Source organism: Petaurus breviceps, unplaced genomic scaffold (assembly GCF_028583685.1).
Source record: "Petaurus breviceps papuanus isolate PSGF00001 unplaced genomic scaffold, PetGlider_PUasm1.0 37, whole genome shotgun sequence".
NCBI classification, from domain to species: Eukaryota; Metazoa; Chordata; class Mammalia; order Diprotodontia; family Petauridae; genus Petaurus; species Petaurus breviceps.
The window spans coordinates 42,939,707-42,965,819 of NW_027186296.1; the positions used below are offsets into that span (position 1 = coordinate 42,939,707).

The window sequence follows — 26,113 nt, forward strand, 5'->3', positions numbered from 1 at the left end:
ATATGTGTGTGTGTGTGAAGCCAGGAAAGTTCTTATTTTATTTTAGCCAATTATTCTGCACTCCTAGTGAATGGGTTCCTTCTGAGTGGAGAGAACACTTGCTCAGACAAATGCCAGTCTTTTTATGCTGTTACCAATTCGAATTTTCTCATCTTGCTCTCCATTGGCTAGAGGCAGCCTCCTGAACCTCCAACTTCATGTCCCCTTCAAACTGTTTGTTAAGCATATGTACAAACTTCTGATCTTTTACCTGATCAGAAGCCTGGTTCTGCCCTCTGATAGAACAAATTACCTCTGATTTACATGCTGCTATCACTCAGAGCTGGGAGGAGCTTTAATCCTGTGAAAACAGAATTCCTTTTGTTTCATACAAATACTTCATATATATATATGCATATATATATATATATATATATATATATATGAAATTATTTCAGATTTTGTATATGGTAGACTTAAAAGCCCACAGAAAAGTAAAATAAACAAGTGTAGCAGCAAGCACCCCAAGCGTCCTCAGGGTGGCTGCCCATACAGGTTCTTGGATCTGCTTTGTTAAAGGAAAGCAACTCAAAATGGGTTAACAAGCTTACTTTAATCAGTCAGACATATATCGTTTACCTTGTTCAGGGGAAAAAGGTCAGCACCCCAAACTTCAAAATATACAGACAGAATTATCAAGACATTAAACAGATCAAGTAGACAGATTTCCAAACTGTCCAACCTTTATATCCATACCAAATCAGCATCTGGGTTTTTCAAAGCTGGGGGGCCCTGGACAACGGCTTTCCAGAATACAGATCAAATCACAGAACACTTCTCAAAGTGAGCCCCCAAAACAAAGCTACACATCAGGGCTTATATAGCCTTCTCCTGGCTCAGAGAATGTAACAACCTTATTGACTCACTGGCCAATCAAGAAGTATCTACTGAAAAACAAGCCTCCCTCCCCAGGCTTCAGGTGCATTTTAGCCTAGGGGCAGGGAAGATCTTCCAAATTTGCATTCCCATTGCAACAAGTATCAACTAATAACATCAATCAAAGATTTTCTCTGTGTCCCTTGCTTTTCTATCCCCAAATGTTTGAACATGCCAATAATTATGTCAGGAACTTGAAAGGAAGATTTTTCAGTGTACTTAATCATTCTGTGAATAGGTGTTAACTGTATGATACTCTATTAATGTAACAACATTATTGTTATGAGATTCTATGAACTTTTTTGTGTCTTAGGCATTGTTTCTTCTTATTTTTTTCGTCAGAAAGTTCTGAAAGGACAAATATGACTTTAAAGGCAAAGATAACAGATCCAGAAGTAGTATTTGTTGCCAGTTTGGCAAAGGCTGATGCCCCTGCTTTGACAGCATCTTTTAAATGTGACCTTTTTTTGTCATCTTCCAAACTTGAGCAGAAGATGGTAGCATCTGTAAAAGATCTTAAAGTGTTGGCCTGCCCTTTTCTCAGAGAAGAAGGCACAAAAAATGTTACTACGGTAAGAATCACTTCTGATTCTAATTTTCATGTTAGAAAATTGCAGAAATAAGTGATTAAAATGATTACATATAGTAATTGTTTTGTTGAGTGGAAATTGAGTTTGAACATAAATCAGCATTATTTTTTTCGACGGTATAAACTCATGCTCTAGGAAAAATATTTTTTTTCTAGCGCTTGACATAATTTGTAACATGTCATACTCCAGTAAAAGTTTATTTTACAGCCCTGCAGAAAACATGACTTTAGCTAGAGCAGCAACTAGTTACTTGGCTGTTTAATATATAACAATTTGAAAGGAGAATTATAAAATTGTGATGTTAAACCTGCAATAATTTTTTGAGGTGTAGATTGATTTGTTGAAAGGAATATATTCTCAGCTTAGTTTAAGGAAACTGGACTATTAATTTATATACTCTGTGTATTTTAGGTAACATAGTATTCTAATAGGAATGATTTCATTTTATTGAGGCAGCAAATGATTGCTTTTTAACCATTGAATTGATAGCATAAGTAAAAGTTGTTAGATAAAGCTTATGCTATTTTTCCTAATCTGGCTACATTATTAGCTCTTGAACTTTTCCTGTGGTATAGTACAATCAGGTTGAATTAATGTCTTCACTATATTACTTGGGGAGTTTGAAAAATTATAAACATATTCCAGTGGGAGCTTTCTGTTAAATTAATATTTTTTGAATAGTCTGTAAATGTTCTATTTAGCTGCTCTAATAAGCCTTTGAAATATTAAAATTATACAGTGAAGAGAATGTCAGGTTTTTGGGGGATGGAGTACAGGGAGTTGGTTGATACATGCTTCTGTCATTGACTAAGGATTTGGTGTAAGTTAATGTAATAGAAGAGTTTTAAGTCTGTTCTGGTATAAAATTTGAAATCTTAACATATTTGCCATAAATGAGAAAAAGTTTGTCCTAAAAGATTTTAGTTAATATGAAAGAAAATGTTTTTTGTCACTTGCCATGATATATTTACTTAACATCTTGAATTCTGAAAAGTACTATACCAGTATGTATACATTTATCTATGCATTGGTTACATGATTGCTAAAGTATGAATTCCCATTTCTTTCACTTTAGGTTTTACAGCCTTGCTCTTTACTTATGGAAAAACGTGAGCATATTTCAGGAGAACAAAATATAGATGTTCTAGTTGAAGAATTTATAATTAAGGTTGGTACTGTTGAGACCTAAGTTTTGTTTCCCAAACAAGATTGCAGATTCCTAAATGTTAGAGATCACATTTTGTTTTTTATCTGATGCAAAATCTAATAGGTAGGGAACTGATAAAGATCTGTCCAATTGAATTAAATTGTTGTTCCAAATGATAAAATACTATGTTCTTTTTCCCTTAAAAGATTAAAATATAGTTTCTTCAGAAAATTGTTCCTTTTCAGCTTTTTGTTTGTGGTGGTAGTTTTGGTTGTAGGGAGTAAGATTATACATTTATTTGTGGTAATCTACCTATATTAAGAAATAGTATATTGAATACTTACTTTGTGAAAGATATTGATCCATTTTGTGAGAATGAGATAGTTTGTATCCTAAAAAATCTTTCAGCATGATTCTAAATGAGCTGATGGATAATTGCGCTCCAGCATCCACAAAGTTGTTAAGGAGGGGATTATCAGTTCACGGAGGGCAGGGATTTTTTCTTATTTATTTTTGTATCTCTTTCAGGGCCTAGTGCAAAATGAAATAGAATACAAGTATTTTAAGAGGTTCAAAGCACTTTAGTGTATGTCAAAAATGAGGGAAGAGTCACATCTGATTGGAAAATAAGAGAAAACTTCACAGAGGATGCCTCATTTGAACTTGACCTGGAATGTTGAATAGGATTTAAATGGACAAAATGTGGGAGAAAGAAGGAAAAGAGGAAGAGAAGCACAGAGGGTTCAAAAAACAAAACCAAACCCTGATATGTATGAATAGGCCAGTTTGCCCAATACATATATATAAAAGGGGAGTAAGGATGACAAAACTGCAAAAGCAGATCATATTGTGAAGGACTTTGAATAACAGTTTGCGTCTTTAATGTGAGCAATAGTGAGACATTAAAAGATTTTGGAAAAGGGAGTAACATGCATCTTCCTAAAGCATAACTCTAATTTGGCAGTAGACTGCAGGAGGACTGGAGAGTCTGGGAGAAGAAAAATTTACTAATTATGAGGTGGACACCAGGAATGAGACAATGAGTCTCATTAGTAGGGCAGTGGGACATTAAGGGCTGGGAGTTCATGGAAAGAGATATTATGGAGTTGGCAAATGATTGAATGGGGAATGGAGCTGTCACCCTCTATGGGCTGTAGTAGGATGAGAAAGATTCCTATGGGGGGAGGATTTGAGCTGAACTTTAAAAGTCAGGTAGCATTTATTGAGGTATAGGAAAAAAAAAGTAATAATGAGAGCAAAGGTGTAGAAATTGGCAGGCTCGAGTCTTATTTTGCATATAAGAAGTTGGAATAAAAGAGTTTTGAAGGAGAGTAGCTTAAGATTAGGTTTTTGGCACATGAAGGAGAACGAATGAAGATATTTTAATTGGGTAAAGGGAATATTCCATGATCAAAGTGCTGTTTAAGAAGGATTAATCTGGTGGTAAGGTTTAAAATTATTTTGAGAAAATGATAAGGTTTTGCAAAGTACCAACATGGGACAGTGAGGGTATGAACTGGGGTTGGGATGGAAATGTAAATAACATGCCAGCAGAAGAAGGAAATAAGATTTCGTTTAGCTCAAGAACTCTTTCTTATCTCATACCAACCCCATTCAAAAGCCAATCACAAAATAATAGATGAACACTTTTGTGCATATATTTACTTCACATACAAATAAAATAATGATTGTAATTACAGATATCCATACAGACCTTTAAAAGTGGCAAAGTGCTTTTCATATAATACCTCACTTGACCATTACAACAACCTTGTGAAATAGGTACTAGAAGTCAGTCAGTCAGCACACAATTATCAAGCATCTTCATTGTACCAGGCACTGTGCCAGATGTTAATGGTACAAATATAAAAGTGGTAGAGTCTCTGCTTTCAAGCAGCTTCATTTTGTTAGGAGGCTACAGTATGTTAGAAATAAGTAAAAACAGGTTTATACAAAATAGAGAATAATTAGTAGGAGATGCAGTAACAACTGGGGTAATCAGGAATCATCCCTATTTTATAGCTGAGGAAATGAAAATATAGAGAGGTTAAGTGACTTGCCTAGAGCTGGGACTAGAAGTTGAAGAATTTCTGGTTTCCACCTTACATTTTTAAGGTGAGTACAATGTAAACATAACGAGCTGAGAAGTTGCATAGAGCTAGTGAAGTAATGCTTTCTTGCATGAAATACAACTTTGTTTCTTTCTTTTCTTTTTAATTTAATATAAAATTTGAGAATTTAAGGTTTGTTGACTAAGATAAATTCTTTTTCTTTATTATACTATTTTCATATGGAATAGCTTTTAATTTCTTGTGCTTTTTTTTTTTTAAAGGTTTCACCAATAATTCTTAATACTGTAATGACAATCATGGCTGCTATGTCACGAAAGAAAAAAGATGATGATTCAAAAAGTACATCAGACAGTACTGAAAACCTCTGGGCCATCAAGTCTATTGATGATTGTAATGCTTGGTTTCTTGGAGTTGACATGGCAACAGAAGTAACAGAAACATTCAGAGATCTTGAACAACCTTCCATAAAAGAGAATTTTGTTATGGTTGTAAAATCTGTTCAAGTCACCTTTGAATGTGGCTTGGGGCATCGTACTATACCATTATTATTGATAGAGTCTGCATTTTCAGGAACTTTTAAAAACTGGTCTTCTCTCATGGCTGCTACTGCTGACATGACACTTGAGGTACTGCCAACATATTGTCACCTTCCAGTGCATATTTCTTTCAGTAGTAAAACCAAAATTCTACTGTTAAAGTATTTCGTTTTCTTTAGCAGTCTTCATGTTTAAATTTATGAATCTCTAATAAATTACATTCTTCAGTGCAATTTATAGTAATGTTTGTTGTTTCATTTTCTAAGACAGGTTATTTTTAGAAATAAACCATTTAGTACAAGAACAAACTAGAAGGAAAGGGGGTCAAGCTACCCTCTTTGGATACATTTATACAGTTACATGAATAATTTTAAATGACTGTTGATATGTACTATTAGCCAGTTGGACTTTTTTCTCCTTGCTGCAGAAACAGCATTCCGTAGTTGAGACTGAAATATTTTTCTTTTTTAAAATTAAAATCTATTTTTTTTTCCAGGTTCACTATTATAATGAAATACATGCAGTTTGGGAACCTTTGATTGAGAGAGTGGAAGGGAACAGACAATGGAATTTAAAGCTTGAAGTAAGGAATCATGACTGTATTTTTTGTGTCAATATTTAAAAAGTCTGAATGTGTTCATCAACACATTTTACTGTATGAACTATATTAAGTTATCACTTAAAAGCACATAGGGAAAAATTTAACACAAATCCAAGATCCTTTTTTATTGCTGTGATTGTAGTTTCTGTTGCAGTATTAACTAATTTTCATAATATGCATAGGTGAGGCAGCATGTCTTCAAAAGTTGTGTATTGAAATTGACTTTCAGAGACTGAAATTTAACCACTCTATGATTTATTTTCTTCTTCATTAAGGGGAGATGAATATTATATCTGCCTCTCTTTGATATTGAATACCTATCAGTAATTGTGAAGTACTTTTTGAGCCTTGTAAAATTTTGATACAAACTCCTGGGAACTGATGACTAATGTGAAAATTTGTTTCATTTATTTATAACTAGTTAAATTATAGGAAAGGTAGAAATGTACTCCAGGTTGGTACATTAAAAAAAAATCATTTTGGACCTCTGAGTTACCTTGCCTTATTGTCTTTTTGATTGTTCATTAGTCAGGCAACACTAAATAAATAACTTTGTTATAGGGAGAGTGTAAGAGAAGTAGTTTAGCTGACTTTGAAAAAAAATAACCTTGGTGGTTCCATGACAAATTATGAAAGGTTTCCTTTTTTATTAACTGTGTGGTAAAAGGAGGCTGATTTGTGCCAACACAGAAATAAAATATTTGTGTAGATTTTTGTGTTAAAGGATAAATATACTTAAGTATGTTGAAAATTCCTTGAATTTATGAGACTGTGATAGTTATTTTTTTATTTTTCCTTACAGTTGAGGAATAACCCAGTCCAGGATAAAAGTTTGATGCCAGGAGATGATTTTATTTTTCTTCCTGAGCCACAAACAGCGATTCATATTTCCTCAAGAGATACAATGAATATAACAATATCCAAATGCTGCCTCACAGTTTTCAACAATTTATCAAAGGTATACTTATTTGTGTAAAATGTAAATTATTCGAAAAGTATGAATATATAAAAATATTGTCATACTTTTCCCTTAGCTAAATTGGCTTTTGTTGCTGAATAGTTATAGTACAAGACACTGTGTATTGTATGTTATTCAGACTTGTACTATTATTGTGTTTTTCTTTTTTTGATTTTAGGCTTTTTCAGAGGGAACTGCATCCACTTTTGATTATTCTTTAAAAGACAGGGCTCCCTTCACAGTGAAGAATGCAATAGGTGTTCCTATTAAGGTGCAACCTAATTCTAATCTCCGAGTAATGGGCTCAACTATAAAAGGTGATATTTATGATGTTGATGTTGATCAGATTTTGGAACTGGAATATTCCACTTCAGAACCCTTGCATCGAGGAAAACTGTCTGTATTGAGTCGTCAAGAAAGTTCTCTCTTCACTTTGACTTTTGGTATAGTATGTTTATTTGATTGCAAAGTTGTCTTCTGTTTTAATTAACATACGTGGGTGATAGCTAAAACTAATAAGAATTTTTTTTTGATGTTACTTGTTCTAGGCTTTAAAATCCTTTGAAATTGAGACTAATACTTTAGTTTACTCCAGCTTCCCAATTTTGCTTTCTTGTACTTTAAAAATTTCAGTAATAGATCTCAGAAATACATTTTTGTTTGTAGAATCAAGTTCAAGCAGATGTTAGAGTAAGTCGTCATAACTAAGCACAGCTTGTTGGCATTACCTCAAAACAGTGAAAACAATACCACAATAAAACATTAACAAAAATTATGGGAAAGGAATACCACTGTCATATGGAACATAGTAACATTTTTCTCTTTTCAAGACAGGCAGTAGGGAATAGAGTCCTGGACTTGTAGTCAGGAAGATCTGTTTTTAAATCCTGTCTCAGAACTTAATAAATAACTTTTGTGATTCTGAAGGAATCTGAACCTCTGAACCTTTCTGGACCTCAGCTTTCTCATCTGTTAAAATATAGATAATACCATGCTTATTTTATAGAATTATGAGGATCAATTGTGATAGGGTATGAAAAGTGCTTTTAAAATATTAAAGCACTATAAATATGAGCTAGTATTAAAATCAAATGGTTATAATTAATAGTGAAAATGTTCTTCCTTGATCTTTTTGTAAAATCAAGAACTACATCTAACATTTTGAGGATTGTGACATAATGAACAAGGTATAAGGACCATTAAATAGCAACAAATGAACTACTCTTTATATAGTTTCTGGGTCCTAGAAACATACTTGGTGAAGTAAATTTCTACAGAATTTAAGTTTCGGGATTTAATTTTTCTCCTTTACTGAAATTATGATCAGTTTTGATGTACCCTATTTTTGGTCATTTTACTTACATAAAATTTTAATTATTTATATTAGTGCCTTATGGATACACAGAAATAGCAAATATTCCTATCACACGACCTGGACGAAGATTATATAATGTACGGAATCCCTGTGTTAATTTTTCTGACTCGGCTTTGGTACAGATTGATGCAACAGAAGGGAATAAAGTAATTACCCTTCGGTCTTCTTTGCAGGTGAGACTTTAAAGGGATTTTTCCTTATTCCAGTTTGCTAGAGCCTTTCTTTTGTAACTATGTTGTATTTTTCTCTATATACTAATGCCTGTACACAGTATATCCTTTAGTAGAATGTTAGTTTCTTGAGATTAAGAATTGTTTCATATTTTTTATTCACATCCTCAGCACTTAGTGTAGTACTGGGTCTAGAGTAGACACTTAATAAATGCTTGTTGCTTGATTGATTAGTCTGTGCCCCTTTAGCTTGACATTTATTTCCCTTTATTAAATAATTATGGCAAACAAACATATTAAAGCTTCATTAAACCAATGCTAGTTTATTTTTTAAGCAGGCATTTTGAAGCAATTTTTATTCTCTAAGCAGTCTGCTTTTCTGTTGTTCTTTATTTAAAATATATATTAGCATAACTTAACTTTAAAGGCCATTTTGAGGCCCTTTATGTTTTAGAATTTAATGAGTTCTTACTATACAGTAAAACTCAAAAACCGAGTAGTATTTTTGGTGGAGGTTGGTATACAAGTAGTAGTATGGAATTTTATTTTGTTTGTATTTAATTTTTGTATACATTTTTTAAGAAACTAGAAGAGAGTTTTGGAAAGAAACCACTCAAAAAGTTTTTGCATTTTTTGGTACATCTTTTATCTTATTTTGAGGTACTTCTGTGTAATGGCTTCTAATTGCTATTGGAAAAATAAAAAAAAATTTTTTTTGCCACCTCACATTCTTTCCCAGACTATCTATGGTATTCATTATGTATTATCATGATTAATTATTTCCTTTTGAAAAGATGTAAAGTATTAGGGTGGCTAGGTGGCGCAGTGAGTAAAGTGCCAGCCCTGGAGTCAGGAGGAACGGAGTTTGGTTCCGGCCGCAGACACTTTAAAACCCACACACACACAAAAAAACTAGCCGTGTAACCTTGGGCAAGTTACTTAACCCCAATTGTCCTCCAAAAAAAAAAAGATGTAAAGTGATTATACATGTTGTGGCATCTTAGAATACAAAGGTATTGGTTATACCACTTAATATTTTAGAAATCCAGGCAACAGTCTTATCTCTTGTTCCTCTCTTCATTCCGTACTGTTCATCATCCTTCCCCCTCCTTTAAAAATCAGTGTCCTTGGGGTGGCCAGGTAGCACAGCGAGTAAGAGCACCGGCCCAGTGTCCGGATGACCTGGGGATTGAATCTGGGCTCAGACACTTAGCACCCACCCAGAAACACCTGGCTGTGTAACCCTGAGCAAGTTACTTAACCCCAGTTGCTTTGTAAATAAATAAATAAATAAATAAATAATCAGTGTTCCTCAAAACTTTTTTTTTTTACTTTCTCCCTCTCTTGCTCCCTCTCTCTTTCTCTTTTTAAATCTTTTCTTAGTGATCTCATCCCTTCCCAGGGCTTTGTAATACATATCCAACTCTTGAGATCTCCCCTGAGTTGAAGTCCTACATCTGCTTTCCAGGCATGAGCTCCATTCCTGGAATTCTTTCCCTCCTCTGCTGTGCCTACTGACATCCCTGCCTTCCATCAAGTCCTAATTAAAATTCCATCTTTTACCGGAAGCCTTCCCCAACACCTCTAAATTCTAGTGCCTTCCTTCTGCTAATTATTACCTATTTATCCTGTATATAGCTTGCTTTGCATATATTATTTGCTTGTTGACTTCTCCATTAGATTCTAAACTCCTTAAGGACAGGGACTGTCTTTTACCGTTTTTGTATCCCTAGTGTTTAGCATAGTTCCCAGCATATAATAGGAACTTAATAAATGTTGATTGGTTAATCTATAATTGCCTATACATCTTTACCTCTACCACTTCAGACAGCATATCCAAAATCTTCCTTGAATACTTTCATTTTCCCATATATTTTGTGTTTTTGGAAAGCAGTTTTATCATCCTGGTGTCCCAGGTAATGCTCAGTGGCATGTTTCTCTTTCCTTTTCTTTACTACCCCCAGCTCCATCCAATCATTTGCTAAATCCTGTTAATTTTATTTTTGCACTCATGTCATACCCTTTCTCTCCATTCCATTTGCAACCACACTAGTTATGACTCTCAATAAATCTTTCCTGGGTGGTTTTAGTAACTTCCTAACCAATAGAAAGTGGGGAAAGCCTGTAAAGATACCAGGAACAAGGAACTGTTTTTCTTAAATATTAATGACCATTTAAAAAAATGGATTGAAATTGAAAGGTAAATCAGACCATCCTTAAGCACTGGTTTCCAGAGATACTTTGAATAGTCTAATAATTTTCACCTCCTTTATATTAATATTTTCAATTTTAAGAAACTGATTTCTTTTTTAGTAGAATTTCTTGGAGGCAACAATAATTAGAGATAAGTTGAATTTGGGGATGACATTTCATTTAATAATACATATGTCTTTTTGTTCCATAGATCAAGAACCATTTCTCTATTCCATTTACCATTTATAAATTTGTCAAGACTGCTAAGTTACTGGAGCCCATTGGAACAGCCAAACCTGAAGAGGAATTCCATGTTCCATTAGATTCATATAGGTAGATTATTTCTTAATGTATAGAAATTTAAAATGTGTGTTTTGAACTTCATAATTTTTAAGATAATTTCTTCTGACTGGGAATGCAGCTCCAAAATTTGACTTTATACTGAGAGTTAATGAGCTTTAAATAAAGCTTATTCTCCTTGAGAAATTATTAATTGGTATATAATTATTATTGTGCATTTTATTTCCCAGATAAAAATAATGAATGTATGTTTGGCATTGAAGTTATTTTCTAGATCTCTTTTAAAGACTTGTTTTCATTGATTGTGCATTTATTTGCATCTAATTTTAAAGTTATTAATGTTTTAGAAGAAACATCTTTTGTTTCTGATTTTTTAAAAGATTTTTTTCCTATTTACTTTTCTGTAGATGTCAATTGTTTATTCAGCCAGCTGGAATCTTGAAGGGTCAGTTTAAAGAGTCAACAACCTATATTTCTTGGAAGGAGGAGCTTCATAGAAGCAATGAAGTCAGGTGCATTTTGCAGTGCCCTTCAACTGAAATCAACTTCCTACCATTGATAGTAAACACAGTCGCTGTTCCTGATGAATTAAGTTATATTTCCACTCATGGGGAAGATTGGGATCCAGCGTACATTATTCATCTTTATCCATCCCTAGTTTTGAGGAATCTACTTCCATATTCCTTAAGATATTTACTTGAGGTAAGATTTTTATATATTGTTTGGCTGATAATTGTTATATGAAGATGAAATCAGTTTTAAATATCAGTAGTATATGAGGCCTGACATGGCCCTAAATTAATAACATAGGATAATTGTCTGTCGCTCTGTCTGTTGCTCTGTTGCTCTATTCCTATCTGCTTAGCTACCTACTTACCTACATGCACACATAAATAATACAACCAGATGTGTTTATTTACCGAAGACTTTTCGGGAGTTACTGTGGATGTCGGTCTGTTACTGATTTGACTTCAGTTGATAGACCTCTAGTTCCATCCTTCTTTAGTTATTCATGGCCCTCTTTCCTTGATTTTTTTCTTAGCCGAATGGAAGGTAGAATGGAAGAGAATGATCTTTCCATATCCTTTGTCTATATGTATGTGTATATGTATGTATAGGGAGCTATGTGGCTTGGAGGTAGGAAGACTTGAATTCAAATCCACCCTCAGATAATTACTAGCTGTGTGACCTTAAGCAATTACTTAACCTCTTTTTGCCTCAGTTTCCTCAATTGTAAAATGGGGGATAATAATAGCATTTATCTCCCAGGGCTATGGTGAGGATCAAATGAAATAATCTTTGTAAAGCACTTAGCACAGTCCCTAGAACATAGTAGGTGCGATATAAAGGTTAGCTATTATTATTGTTGTTGTTCTTGTATGCATCTATAAATGTTTACATATATATGTGTGTGTATATACATATATGTGTATATACACACACATATAAAATGTACAATTCACTATATTGTGACCTTATATTTTTTATTGCATTTAAAATTTTAAAGTTCTGTCTCATTTGTTATCTCATTTTGTCCTTGATAGAATACAGCAAAGTTAATAGGGTTACTATTATAATTTCTCTTTGGGAGAACAGGAAACTCAGGCATTGTTAAATAAAGTGACATGTCTTGAATCTTACATCTGCTTAGTTAGTGATAGAAAGAGGTTAACAGTTTAACCACCCTGTTTTCAGCACTTTGTTCTTTCTGTTTGCTTTTTACTCTTGATTTATCCTTTTATCAAAATAACTGCAGATCAATAATCCTTGGTATGTAATGCTTCTGTGTTTATTAGCCAAAACTGTTTTCTTTTTAGGGAACTGCAGATACTCATGAACTATCAGAAGGTAGTACTGCTGATGTTCTTTATTCAAGAATAAATGGAGAAATAATGGAATTAGTCCTGATGAAATACCAGGGAAAAAACTGGAATGGACGTTTCCGCATACAAGACACACTACCTGAATTCTTTCTTGTGTGTTTTACTTCGGACTCCACAGAAGTGATGACAGTAGACCTATCAATACATGTTAGGAGAATTGGCAGCCGTCTGATACTGTCTGTCTTTAGTCCCTACTGGCTCATCAATAAAACTTCTCGTGTCCTCCAGTATCGTGCAGAGGATATCCATGTGAAGCATCCAGCTGACTACAGGGACATTATTTTATTCTCTTTCAAGAAGAAGAACATCTTTAGTAAAAATAAGGTGTGTGTTCCTTGATGTTGGAGATTGTAGGAGTTACATTCTCAGTTGTAACATAGAGGCTTTGAGAATCACTTGTCCTCCCAATCACATTCTTATCTGGTGACCAGAATATGTCTCTGAGACCTACGTTACTGAGTGTCATGGTCAGAACCAATGGGCTGTGGAGGAAGCTCTTTTTTTCGATGTCCCACAGAGCTTTCTGTGTTGAAGGTCATTTACAAATGCAAGATTTTTAATCCCTTGTGATAGGTGACGGTGAATTCATTCCGTGAACTGGCTACATTTTGTGATAGGACCTTGAAAAATTTGCATTGCATTTAGAAATGGAACTTAGTGTCACAGTGGGCCGTGTGCAAGGTAATAAAGCAGATCCTTAGCCTTGAGCCAAAGATGAGCAGCTGGTTAAAGGGCTTTAAAATAGACATCTGCTGACTAGCAGGAAAGTTAGGGGTCTAAGTAGTTAAAGTCACATACTAAGAAATTATCAGTTAATAAATGACAAATGATAAGCACAGGTTCCAGATGACATCCTTAGAATCACAAAATTTTAAAGAAGGGACTTTAAAAGTCATATGACTCAAAAAGAATTCCTCTCTGTATTATACCTGATAACTCCTCCTCTTCCTTGCTTGAAGAGCTCTAATGAAGGAAAAATCACTTCTTCCTGAAGTAGCCCATTTCAATTTTCAATGATTCTAGGTGTTACAAGGTTTTTCTTTACAGTCAAGCCTCTATACCTTCTAACATTGTTCTTTGTTAAAAAAAATTTTTTTGTTTAAATATTCCTTAAGTACTTAATGGTGTGCCAGGCACTGGGCTAAGCATTGTGCTTACAAATACAAAAGGAAAGACACTACCTGTCCTTGGAAAGCTTATATTCTATTAGATATAATGGTCATTAGTCATCTGAATGTTGGTCATAGGCGGATCATAGTCTCTGATTCTTTGAAAGTTGTTTGTCTTTGCCATATTGTGTCATTGTATAAATTGTTATCCTAGTTCCGTTCAATTTACTCCACATCATTTCATACACGTCTTCCCAAGTTTCTCTGGAAATATTCTTTCACAGATTATTTTATTGCACAACTTATACACCAAAACTTGTTCAATTATTCCTCAATTGATGGGCACTACCTCAAATTCCTAATCTTTGCCACTTTAAAAAAGACCTATGAAAATTTTTGCATATCTTCAGAGTTTGTTTTGATTACGATTAAATCCTCTATTAATCTATTCTTCCTCTAATTCCCCCTTCTCCCTTTTCCTCCTCTCCTTCTTTTGAGTAAAAAATATTTGTGTGTGTGTGTGTTCTTCCTTTCTTTGATCATTTTAGATGAGAGTGAGGCTCATGTCAACCACTACCTTCCCCACCACCCTCTTGTTTGTATTCTATTGTATATTATGTGAGATAATTTTCCCAAAATTTACTTTCCCTTCTCCTTTCCCTTCTTCTTTCACTTTCAAGCCTACCTCCCAGGATATTCCTGTTCTACTCTTTTTCCATTCTCCTTTTAAGATCATAAAGGCATAATAGAACCACTCCTCGACATCATCTAATTAGACTTTCTCTCTGACCCCTGGGTTCAGAATGGACACATGTATCAGCTCCCCATATTTGAATGTCAATAATTTATCCTTTAGTACCTTATGATTTGTTCATTTGTGTTTAGTTTTTTTCTGTTTCTCATGACTGCTTTATTTTGTGTTTGTTTTTCTTTTTTAAAATGTGTTTCTTGTAAGACTTTTTTCTATCTAATCTGTTACTCTTTAATTTTATTGAATTATTTAATTCATTCACATTTAAAGTCATAAAAATTAGGTCTATATTTTCTTCCATATGTCTCTAAAATTTTTTTTTCAAAATTATTATTTCCTTCTCTACAGTATTATGTTTTCAGTTATTTTACTTTAATTTTTTTTAAGGCATTTCTGTTCCCACTGGCTCTCTTCCTCAACTCTTGATTCCTTCTTTTTGTTTGTTATTTTTTTCCCTTTATTTGTTCCTCTCTCCTGTTTTTATCTGGTTATATATTTTCCCCTCAGTCAAGTAGATTCCCCCTTCCTTTCCTTTTCTTCAGCTAGTACATTAGTTTAAAAAAAATGCGTACCCCTTCCCAAAAAATATTTCTTTCACTTTCTCCATTGCCCATCAACTCTTTCTGTTTACCCTTAGACCCTCGTTCTTGGATTCATGATCCTTAAAATCATCTGGTTCCTCTCTTTTTCCCATATTCTTTATACAATCAAAGCTTCCAATCTGTTCATTCTAGGCTCTGTGTTCTAGCTGCATACGGCCACTGCTTTTTTGGGCTTACCATGTGGACTCTCCTTTTCCATTGTGCCCCAGTCCCTTATCTTTTTTCCTACTTTTGCCAGGAAATCTTATTGTGTCCATGCTCTCACACTCCTCCAGGTGCCAGTTGCCCCAGGGGTTCCAGCTCCCCCTTTCTCAGGCAAGTAGATTTTTCAGGCACTAAATCCTCCGTGTCTAATCCAGTGTAAGGTTTTCTTTTCTCTTCATCCATAGGAACATTCATCAGTAGAACCCTTCCTAACTCTGCAGTAAGGCTGCTTTCCTTCCCATCCTGCCTTTTTAATCTTTCCCCCCTCCATCTCACCTACTCCCTTGTAGATTCTCCTCTTTCTGAGATCACAGAGGTCACCTTACCCTTGTTGTTAGTCCTTGATTTGACCCTGGTATATCACTCAATCTTCTCCACCTCCTTCTTCCCCCTCCCCTTTTAATGTACCTTCTTGTGTTGTAGTCCATAACAGAAACATTCACCTTTAAGCAGAATGTCTCCAGGTTGTGTCCATAATGCCCCTTGTCCACCTTTTCACTGTTGCTTCTACCAAATTTCTGCCTTCACACTGCCGCCTTCTGTATTTTTAGAAAGAAGTCTCTTATTAAGTTTGTTGTCACTTTGTACATTATGTCTTCATTTATTCACTCCTGTAGTTCTCTTGATTGTTCAGGAAGCAAATAATCCCTTCAGTTTTGTTTTTCTTTCTAAAATATGTTTCAAACTCTTTTTTATTACTGTGTGTCTGTCTTTTGTCCTCTTTGATTAAGCTTAGATTTGTAGTATAGATCAATCTGGGCTACATCCTGAATTCCATTCTTTTTTTAGTGAATGAGGAATAGTTTTGCATTATTTGAATGTCCCTTCCTTTGTATTTGACAGTCTTTCTCCTGATGGCTTGAAGAACTTACTGCTTCTGAGTTGAATTTAGCCACTATGTGTCTTGGGGTTTTCAGCCTTGGTTTTTTTTCCTGGAGACCATCTGTGAGTTCTTTCAATTGGGATTTCATTTGCTACGTTCAGAAATTCTGCACAGTTCATTTCTATTATATCCTTCATTATGGTGTTATGGTTTATTTTCTTTTCTTTTTTTTAAATTTGTCTTCTTTTCTTCTGGATAGTCTTTTATTTCTGTGTATTTGCATTTCCATTCTTTCTTTTGTTTCTTTAGTGGGACTGGCCTTGAAGATTGAAGTTTTTCTATTCTGTTCATTATTTTTGCTGTGCAGGATACAAATTCTGCTCTCATAATTCTCATTTCTCTTTTAAACCACTTGGAACACCATATTGTTGTACCATGTTCTCCATGAATTCCATAGAATCCTCTGTCTCATCAAATGTTGAATCATTTCCCTTCATTTTGCACTTTTCATAAAGGCCTGAATTAATTTACTACATCTGAAAACTATATTTGCTTCTGTTGTTACTGTTTTCCCTATTGACTTACATATTTTCAAGGTCTTTGAGATTTCTTGCCCCCACCTTTACCCCTCTCTTATTTTCCTTATCATTTGCTTCCTGAATCCTTCCCCTCTGATTGTGGTTTCTTTGGCAGCTTCATTTCAGATTCCTCCCACTCTGGGAAATTCACAGTTTACCAACCTTGGTTTCTGTGTCAGCTGACTTTGGGTGTGCCTATGTGACACTTAAGTTTTACAGAATACTTTATATGTTTTGACTTTAGCCTCATGCATGCCTTGTAAGTTGGTTCTACATAAAGCTATTATTTATAGAGGAGGAAAATGAAGTTTAGAAGTTTTCTGTTATTTGTCCAAGTTAGAGAATTTCCAAGGGTGTAATTTTATTTTACTCTGTTGTCTATTTTTTTATTTGGTTTAGATCCACAGATTCACAGTGTTCCAGGGTAACAAAGGAGAAATGCTTAACAATATTTCACCAACTAAAATTGATTCAGTGTCAACTGATTTTAACTAATATGATATATATTCTCTGGTGCAGGTTCAATTAAGAATTTCAACTAGTGCTTGGTCCAGTAGTTTCTCATTGGACACAGTAGGAAGTTATGGTTGTGTAAAATGTCCTGCCAATAATATGGAATATCTGGTAAGATGCTGCTTGTTTATTAATCTTGTCTCATATTCATATTTACCATAATGATAGCAATCCAAGCTGTCCCTGATAGTATTTTCCAAACTTGATATTCAGAGAATTAGAAATCTGGTATTTTGTGTAAATTGCCCTAATCTCTGGACATGTCTTTGCCTCTTAAAATTTTAAGATATTGGCCGCACCAGTCAATTTTCAGGATATTTTGATCGAACTGTTCAAGTTCTTTTGCCCCTTTAAAAGGATTTTTTTTTAAATGTCTGAAATTCCTTGAAGTTTTTGGTATAGTAATATAGATTTAGAAAAAGAAAACACTGACTTTATTGTTTACTAAATTTATTCCCAAAGTTGGCTGTATAGAAAAAATGTATCAGTTGAAGCTAGCAATTGTTTTGATATTGTATTGAAATTTCATAATTTAAAATAATACTATATTATCATGTCATAGATTTTATAAATAGTCGAACAGTTCTGTGTATTTGAAAATTAAAGGAATAATAGAAATTTCAATAAAATTATTTTCATCTGTTCATATACTCATTTACTATTATTGCATTAATGAAATTATGAGTGCTTTTTGAATTGATTACCAGTGGTGTCAAAGTGAAAGGACAATATTTTGGATCTTCTTGAAAGGTTATTAATTGTAGAAAAATGCTTAATTAAAAAAAACTTGCAGCATTAAAATGATAATAGGTTTTCAATATTTTAAAAAGTCTTAATTTGAGTTCTAAAGATACCTTTTCTTTGTTGTTGGTGTTTGGCTAAAATAGGTAGGGTGAAGTATAGTACTAATCTATTTTCCTTCCCCAGGTTGGCGTTAGCATCAAAATGAGCAGTTTTAATCTTACAAGGATAGTTACTCTGACTCCTTTCTTTACCATTGCCAATAAGTCTTCAATGGAATTAGAAGTTGGAGAAATCACACTTGATGGCTCACTACCAACAAATAAATGGAACTATATTGCCTCTTCTGAGGTAAAATATTTCATTAATATTATTATAAATTATTTCTAATAAATAGTGGTATGTATGTAGGAAATACCTTTCTCTTTGGTCTTCTGAGAGCTGCAATGACACTCTTTTACTAGATTTCTATATAAAGTCCATTATCTTGGAAAAAGCTTTTTCTCTTTCATATTAAAACTGTGTATATTCAAAGATGACACACGTTGATTACATTCACTCACAGCACAATTTAACCAGATATTTAAAGAATAAGTATTGAATGATCTGTGCTCAGTAGATGAAATGAAGTCATGTCTGCATTCACATTAAGGGAATGAGACTTATACACATGATACACCTCACCAGTACAGCGCTACATAAAAAGTATTAAGATGTGAGGTATAAATGATCAAAGCATTCTAGACCCTCTTATTTTACAGAGAAGGATACTAAAATTCAGAGAAGTAAAGGGACTTGCCAAGAATAAGAAAGTACAGGGGAATTTGAAGAAGGGAAAAAATCATTGTCAGCTGGAGTGGCTGGAGGAAGGGAGACCTTGACCTAAAACTGGAAGGGGAGGGAGGCAAGGAAAAAAAAAGAAATTTAGTTGAAACTTGATTATATATTTAAATTGAATATCAAATTGTGCTTAATAGATTTACAGCTTCATATGTAATCACCTTTTTATTATACCATGTTATGGAAATACTTGTTTTTATTCCATAAATTAAAAATAAAATTAAAAAGTATATTTTTGGAGAAAGATGATGAGTTTTATTTGGGACATGTTGAGTTTGGGATGCCTCTGGGACATACAGTTTGTGAGATGTCAAGTAGGCATTTGATGATGCAAGGCTGGAACTTGGAAGAGACGCTGTGGCAGGCTATAGAAATCTAGGAATCATCTGCACTGAGATGATGAGATCACTAAGTGACCTAGCATCGAGAAGAGAAGAGGTTTAGTGCCTGTACTTTGGGGACATCCAGAGTTAGTGGGCCTAGCATGGATGAAGATTTAACCAAAGATGCTGACAAGAAGAAGATAGGGAGGAGAAATAGGAGTGTCTATGGAAGAGAGAATTTAGGAAGAGAACAGTATTAATAGCTCTTCAGAGAGCTCAAAACAGATGAGGATTAAAATAAAGACATTGCATTTTCAATTAAAATATAATTGATAACTTTAAAGTAAGAATTTTCTTTTTTTCCCCACTTAGTAGTATTTTTCTTCCAGTAACATGTAAAAATAGTTTTCAACCTTCACTTTTATAAGATTTTGAATTCCAGATTTTTTCTCCTTCTTTCCTTGATCCCCTCTTTAAGAGGGCAAGCTATCTGATGTGGGTTATACGTATACATTCATATTAAATGTATTTTTACATTAGTTATGTTGGGAAAGAAGATTCAGAGTAAAAGGGAAAAACTGTGAGAAAGGGAAAAAAAAGTGAAAATCTCCTTCGACCTGCATTCAAACTCCATAGTTCTTTCTGTGGATGTGGATAGCATCTTCAGTCATGAGCCTTTTGGAATTGTCTTAGACCATTGTATTACTGATAAGAGCTAAATCTATCGAAGTTGATCATTTCACAATGTTGTTATTAGTGGAGAAAGAATTTTCATTTAAACCATGAGGTTGGAAGCCAGATAAAGGGTTAGAGAAGAAGGTTAGAGGAAAAATAAACAAATCAAATGTAGACAGCTTTCTTTAGGTGTTTAAGAAAGGGAGGAGAGATCTCACATGATAGGTAGTAGGGCTGTTACTTTGATCAAATGAGGATTTTTTAAGGATGTATAGACACATGGGTGTATTTGCACACAGTAGGGAAGGAGCTAGTAGATAGAGATTTAAGATAAGAAAGACAATAGTGATAATAATAGGATGATCTGTTGAAGATGAAAATCAAGGTATATACAGGGAGATTGGCCTTGGAAAGGAGATATTATAAATCAGCCTTAGAACTTCAGGGACTATCTAGTGTAATGCAAGAATTACTCTTTACATTATCCCCCTAAAAGTAGTTATCATGCCTTTCCTTAGAGCATTGTTTCTTCACTTTTTTGTGTGTGTCATGGACCTCTTTAGCAATATGGTAAAAACTATGGACTGGTCTCAGAATCATGTTTTTAAATGCAAAAAATAAAAACATAGATAGAAGTACATAAAAGTATAAAGGAAATAAATTATAGTAAAATACAGTTATCAACATATTTTTTTAAAGTTCATGGATCCCAGGTTAGGAATCCTTGACTTAAAGATTTATTTTTATTGAAGTGAAATCCATTATCTTTTGAGATATCCAGTTGTACTTTGGGACAGTTGTAATTGTTGGGAGATTTTTCTAAATCCAAAAACTCAGGAAACTAACATAGCTTCTTTAAGACTAAACTGTTGGAAACAAAGCCAATGCAATCAAGATTAGAAGGGAAGCATAAAACTGGGACATGATTTTTACAGCCAGTTTCTCTGATAAAGGCCTCATTTCTAAACTATATAGAGAACTGAATTGAATTCATAAGAATACAGGTCATTCCCCAATTGATAAATGATCAAAGGGTATTAACAGGCAGTTTTCAAAGGCAGAAATTAAAGATTTAAAAATCTTTGCAAAAATCTATAGTCATATGAAAAAATGCTCTAAATCACTATTGATTAGAGAAATGCAAATCAAAACAATTCTGAGGTACCACATCACACCTATCAGATTGGCTAACATGACAAAACAGGAAAATGATAACTGTTGGAGAAGATGTTAGAATATTGGAACACTAATGTATTGTTGGTGAAGTTATGAACTGATCCAACCATTCTGGAGAGCAATTTGGAACTATGTCCAAATGGTTGTAAAACTGTGCATACCCTTTGACCCAGCAATACCACTTCTAAGGCTTTATCCCAAAGAAATGATAAAAACTGGCAAAGGACATATGTACAAAAAATATTTCTAACAGCTCTTTTTGTGGGTGGAAAAGAATTGGAATCAAAGGGAGGTCCATCAGTTGGGGAATGGCTGAACAAGTTGTGGTATATGAATGTAATGGGATACTATTGTGCTATAAAAAATGATGAGCTGGCAGACTTCAGAAAAACCTGGAAAGACTTATATGAACTGATGCTGAGTGAGGGGATCAGAACCAGAAGAGAACATTGTACGCAGTAACAGCTCCATTGTGCAGTGACCGACTTTGATAGATTTAACTCTTCTCTGCAATACAAGGATCTAAGACAACTCCAAACGACTCATGATGGAAAATGCTCTCCACATCCAGAGAGAGAACTTTGGAGTCTGATTGGAAGCACACTATCTTATTTTCTCTTCTGTTTTTTTTTGTTTCTTTTATATCGTGATTCCTCTCATTAGTTCTAATTCTTCTTTACATCATGACTAATGTGAAAATATATTTAATATGAATGTATATGTAGGGCCTATATCAGACTGCTTGCCATCTTAGGGAGGGGGGAGTAAAGGGAGAGAGAGAAAATTTGAAACTCAAAATCTTATGGCAGTGAATGTTGAAAACTAAAAAGAATTAAATTAATTATTTTAAAAAAAAGAAACTAAAATTTTGAGTGAACAGACTAAGAGCCATCTTTTCTGTTTTCAGTGTCTTCCATTTTGGCCTGAAAATTTGTCAGGCAAACTCTGTGTGCGTGTCATAGGCTGTGAAGGATCTTCTAAGCCATTTTTTTATAACCAACAAGACAATGGCACTTTATTGAGCTTAGAAGAACTGGTAAGTTTTGACTTTTTGTTAGACTGTCTTCATTTTAAAAATTGTTTTAAGATAATCCATTGTGATACTTTTTAAAATTTACTGATATTCAGTTTAAGAAAATCTCATGGAATGGTGTTGTATAAATAAGAATCTGGCGAGTATTTGAGAAAAGGAAGTTTTTATTCCAAAGCAAATGCTAAAAGTTTTTCCTTGAAAACTTTTTTTGAATTTAAATATTAATTTTAAACATTTCTTATACTTTTCTTCCCTATAATAGAGTGGAGGTATCTTGGTAGATGTAAACATTGCTGAGCATTCAACTGTGATAACCTTCTCTGATTACCATGAAGGATCAGCACCTGCCTTAATCATTAACCATACACCATGGGATATTCTTCAGTATAAACAGAGGTATGTAAAGAGTTCATAGGAAATACAGATTCCTTATAGGTGTATCTATCTTCCTTTTACAAATTAATACCTATTCATTCAAATACATCTCTTCTTTTTCTTTCATCATCTAAGTAAACCTAGTGAGAATATTATTTCTTGTAATATCTGATATAGACTTCCATGATATCACTTAATGATATAATAGGAATTATTATTAAAAAGACTTGAAATTTGGAATTTACTTGTAGTTAGAATTAATAGCCTACATTTTATATGTTTCACCCTTTTTCTTTACTCTGTCATGTGTGCTTTAGTGGATTACAGGAAGAAATGGTTTTACTACCAAAACAAGTGCGTCTCTTTGCTTGGGCAGATCCTACTGGTACCAAAAAACTAACATGGAGATATGCAGAAAACGTGGGAGAACATGACCTGTTGAAGGTATAACTGAAAAAAAATGTGTGCTATTATATATGACCATTTTGGGACATTTGACATTTGGGCATTTGACACCTCCATAAAAATAAATGTCGTAAGTTTTTCATGGATTTCTCAAGTTAGTAGGAGCCTTAAAAGTTGTCATTGTTCAAGCTTTCAGCTAATACAGGAATATCATTTACAAAATCCCTGAAAATTTGTTATCCAATTTATTCTTAAATGTTTTCAGTAATGAGAACGAGTGTTTCTACTTTGCTAGGTAAGCCTATTCCTTTGCCAGACACCTGTTATTGAAATATTTTTTCCCCTCATATCCTGACCTGTAGAGCAATAGTTAATTCCTGTCACACATAGTAGCCCTTCAGATAGTTGAAGATAGCTGTCCCGTCTCTTCTCAGTATTTCTTTTGTTCTGATAGCCAAGAAGCAGGTAAGTGATAGAGTGGATAAAGCACTGGCCCCAGAGTCTGGAGGACCAGAATTGAAATCTAGCATTAGACTTGTACTAGCTTTTGTGAACCTGGTCAAGTCATTTAACCTCTCCCTCAGTTTCCTTAATTATAAAATTGAAATAATGGTAGTACCTATTTCCCAGGATTATTATGTAAGGATCAAATGAAGTTATATTTGTAAAGCACAGTGAACAATACCTGGCATGTAGTAGGTACTTAATAAATGCTTATTCCCTTCCCCTCAGGCTAAACATCCCCATTCCTTCAACATTTCTACCTTGTTATGATTCAGCTCCCTTACCATCCTGATTTTCTTCTTCTGCCATTTACCCTAGTTTGTTAAGGTATTTATTTTTTTTCTTTTTGGAGAGCAATTGGGGGTTAAGGGACTTTCCCAAGGTCACACAGCTAGTTTTTTTTTGTGTGTGTGTATGTGTGTTAAGTGTCTGAGGCCGGATTTAAACTCCGGTCCTCCTGACTCCAGGGCCAGTGCTCTATTCACTGTGCCACCTAGCTACCCCCTAAGGTATTTCTTAAAATGTACCTAAAATTGAATACAATATTTGATATGTGGTCTCATGTGTGTCTTAATTTCTTTGTCACAATACTAAACAAAGTACTATCTTTTAGACTTTATTTTGAAACTTACACAAAAACTAAAACAGAATCCCTGTGCATAGCAGTAGAATGGCTTTTAAATAAGTTATTAGGGCAAACATGAGATCATTTACATGGCAGTATGCTTAAAAGAAATATAATTGTTTTGATTGATTGCTCTGTCATATAAATGAACCATAATAGATTAGAATGAAGTTATTTATGAAAGTTTCTTACACTGATTTCCCATCATTTAACCTTTACTTTAGGTCTATAAATATCACAGTAAGAACAGGGTACAAAATACTTTGTCATAGGTACTGTTGTTAGCTGTCCACATAAGTTACCACTCCTCATCTTATATGCTTTTACCACTAAGTACCTAGGTTTCCTCCTCCATTAAGGATTGCTCTTTTCCTCAGTTTCACTTGGTTTTTATGAGGCTAAAAAAGAGATGATGAACATGAAAGTGCTTTGATACATAAAATTCTTATACCTATAGAGTGTTTTTAATAGGAAATCTTCTAGTTTAATTTTAAAAGCAATGTAACTTTGCTTAATATCTTCCATTATTGATAATGGAAGCTTTCCATAGTCATACTTCCTTTCTCCCTTTAAAATGAGTAGAAGTGTGATACACTGGAAAGAGGGAAGTACTTGTGGTCAGTAGAGATTTAAGTTCAAATCCTGCTTCTTAATTAACTAGTTATGTGATAGTCAAGCGACCTGCTTCCTTAACCACTGTTTGCTGTTCTGCAAGATGTGGATAATATGTGCTTCCCTGGATGGTTGTGATGATCTCATGAAGTAATGCATATAAAATTTCTTGACAATGTTAAAGTACTATACTAATGTCTGTTGTTATTATGATTCCTCAATTACTTTAGTCATTATATAATAAATACATTACTTTTTTCAATGAAATTTTTCTGTTCCCTTAGGATGAATGTGGACAATTTCCATATGATGCAAATATCCAGATACACTGGGTATCATTCCTGGATGGACGCCAGAGAGTACTGCTTTTTACTGATGATGTTGCATTGGTTTCCAAAGCACGTCAAGCAGAAGAAATGGAACAGGCTGATCAAGAAATAAATGTATCACTTCATAGTCTTGGACTTTCACTAGTTAACAATGAAAATAAGCAGGAAATCTCATATATTGGAATAACTAGGTATGGAAGGAAGAACAAATGTTAAAAGTTGTTGAGTTGGAAATATTTAATGTAATCTGACAATTATGTTTGGAGACACTTTTTTCTGAACTTTAAATTCCTTAACCTATTATCTTTGAGAGATTTATGAGGGTGATGATGGTGGTTAATTCTTTTAGATCTCTAAGTCAGTAGCTGCACATCGAAAATAAGGACTGGAACATAGGGACAAAACTTGATATTTCATGGCATAGAGACCTTCTAGATGAAGAGACTGCTGGTACCTATAGAAGATCGCATGAGTTACTAAAAGCATCAAGCATAATTCTGTGATCAGGGTCACGTGGCAGTGTGTGTCACATGTGTTACTTGAACGCAAGTTCCCCAGATTCTCAGCCTAACTGTACATTGTGTCAAGCTCCCCCTCACACACACACAAAATGGTTTTTCTCATTTTTAAAATCTGATTGAATTCAGTAAACTATTTTAGGATTGAGTTGCTATCTGAAAAACATAAGGATACAATAAACCATACTGATTCTTTCACTGGATATGCTAAGATACTTTATATAATTGCATGAGTCTGAATATTACAGAAATGAAACCCCAGTTCATGCCATAAATTTAATAAAGATTTTGCTTTTAAAGCTCCTTTTCCCCCCACTTAGTACTTTTGCAGAAACTCAGTCTGAAATGACTGCACTGTCAATGTGAGTTCTATGCAAAGATCTTTTGGTCTTGCATAAGAAAATATGAAGGATGGATAGGCAGTATTTTTAAAATTGATTTTCATATATTCTATGTAAGAAAAATAAATTAACTATTAATTTAGTAGATTTTTTTCACCACTGTGTCATTTAAATCCTGTCTTCATTGAATGGTTTTTCCTAAGTATTCTTAGAGCCATGTTAACTCTACAAGTAACTAAATACCTACCAGTTATATAAGTAAAAACTTATTTTTTCTCATGTGCCTTTATATATGC

At 33.9% G+C, this 26,113-nt stretch overlaps 1 protein-coding gene across 4 annotated transcripts in view; it reads left to right on the top strand.

Moving 5' to 3' along the window:
- Positions 1 to 26,113, top strand: part of VPS13C (vacuolar protein sorting 13 homolog C) — a 203,366-nt gene that overhangs the window by 123,588 nt on the left and 53,665 nt on the right. For all 4 annotated transcript variants that reach the window (XM_069098385.1, XM_069098386.1, XM_069098383.1 and 1 more), the window contains 16 exons: positions 1,258 to 1,487; positions 2,581 to 2,673; positions 4,985 to 5,350; positions 5,757 to 5,843; positions 6,664 to 6,819; positions 6,998 to 7,262; positions 8,207 to 8,367; positions 10,769 to 10,890; positions 11,265 to 11,559; positions 12,675 to 13,064; positions 17,327 to 17,431; positions 18,248 to 18,412; positions 21,983 to 22,111; positions 22,371 to 22,504; positions 22,801 to 22,927; positions 24,914 to 25,149. In XM_069098385.1, coding sequence (XP_068954486.1) covers positions 1,258 to 1,487; positions 2,581 to 2,673; positions 4,985 to 5,350; positions 5,757 to 5,843; positions 6,664 to 6,819; positions 6,998 to 7,262; positions 8,207 to 8,367; positions 10,769 to 10,890; positions 11,265 to 11,559; positions 12,675 to 13,064; positions 17,327 to 17,431; positions 18,248 to 18,412; positions 21,983 to 22,111; positions 22,371 to 22,504; positions 22,801 to 22,927; positions 24,914 to 25,149 — 3,061 coding nt within the window. The remainder of the gene's footprint in view (positions 1 to 1,257; positions 1,488 to 2,580; positions 2,674 to 4,984; positions 5,351 to 5,756; positions 5,844 to 6,663; positions 6,820 to 6,997; positions 7,263 to 8,206; positions 8,368 to 10,768; positions 10,891 to 11,264; positions 11,560 to 12,674; positions 13,065 to 17,326; positions 17,432 to 18,247; positions 18,413 to 21,982; positions 22,112 to 22,370; positions 22,505 to 22,800; positions 22,928 to 24,913; positions 25,150 to 26,113) is intronic.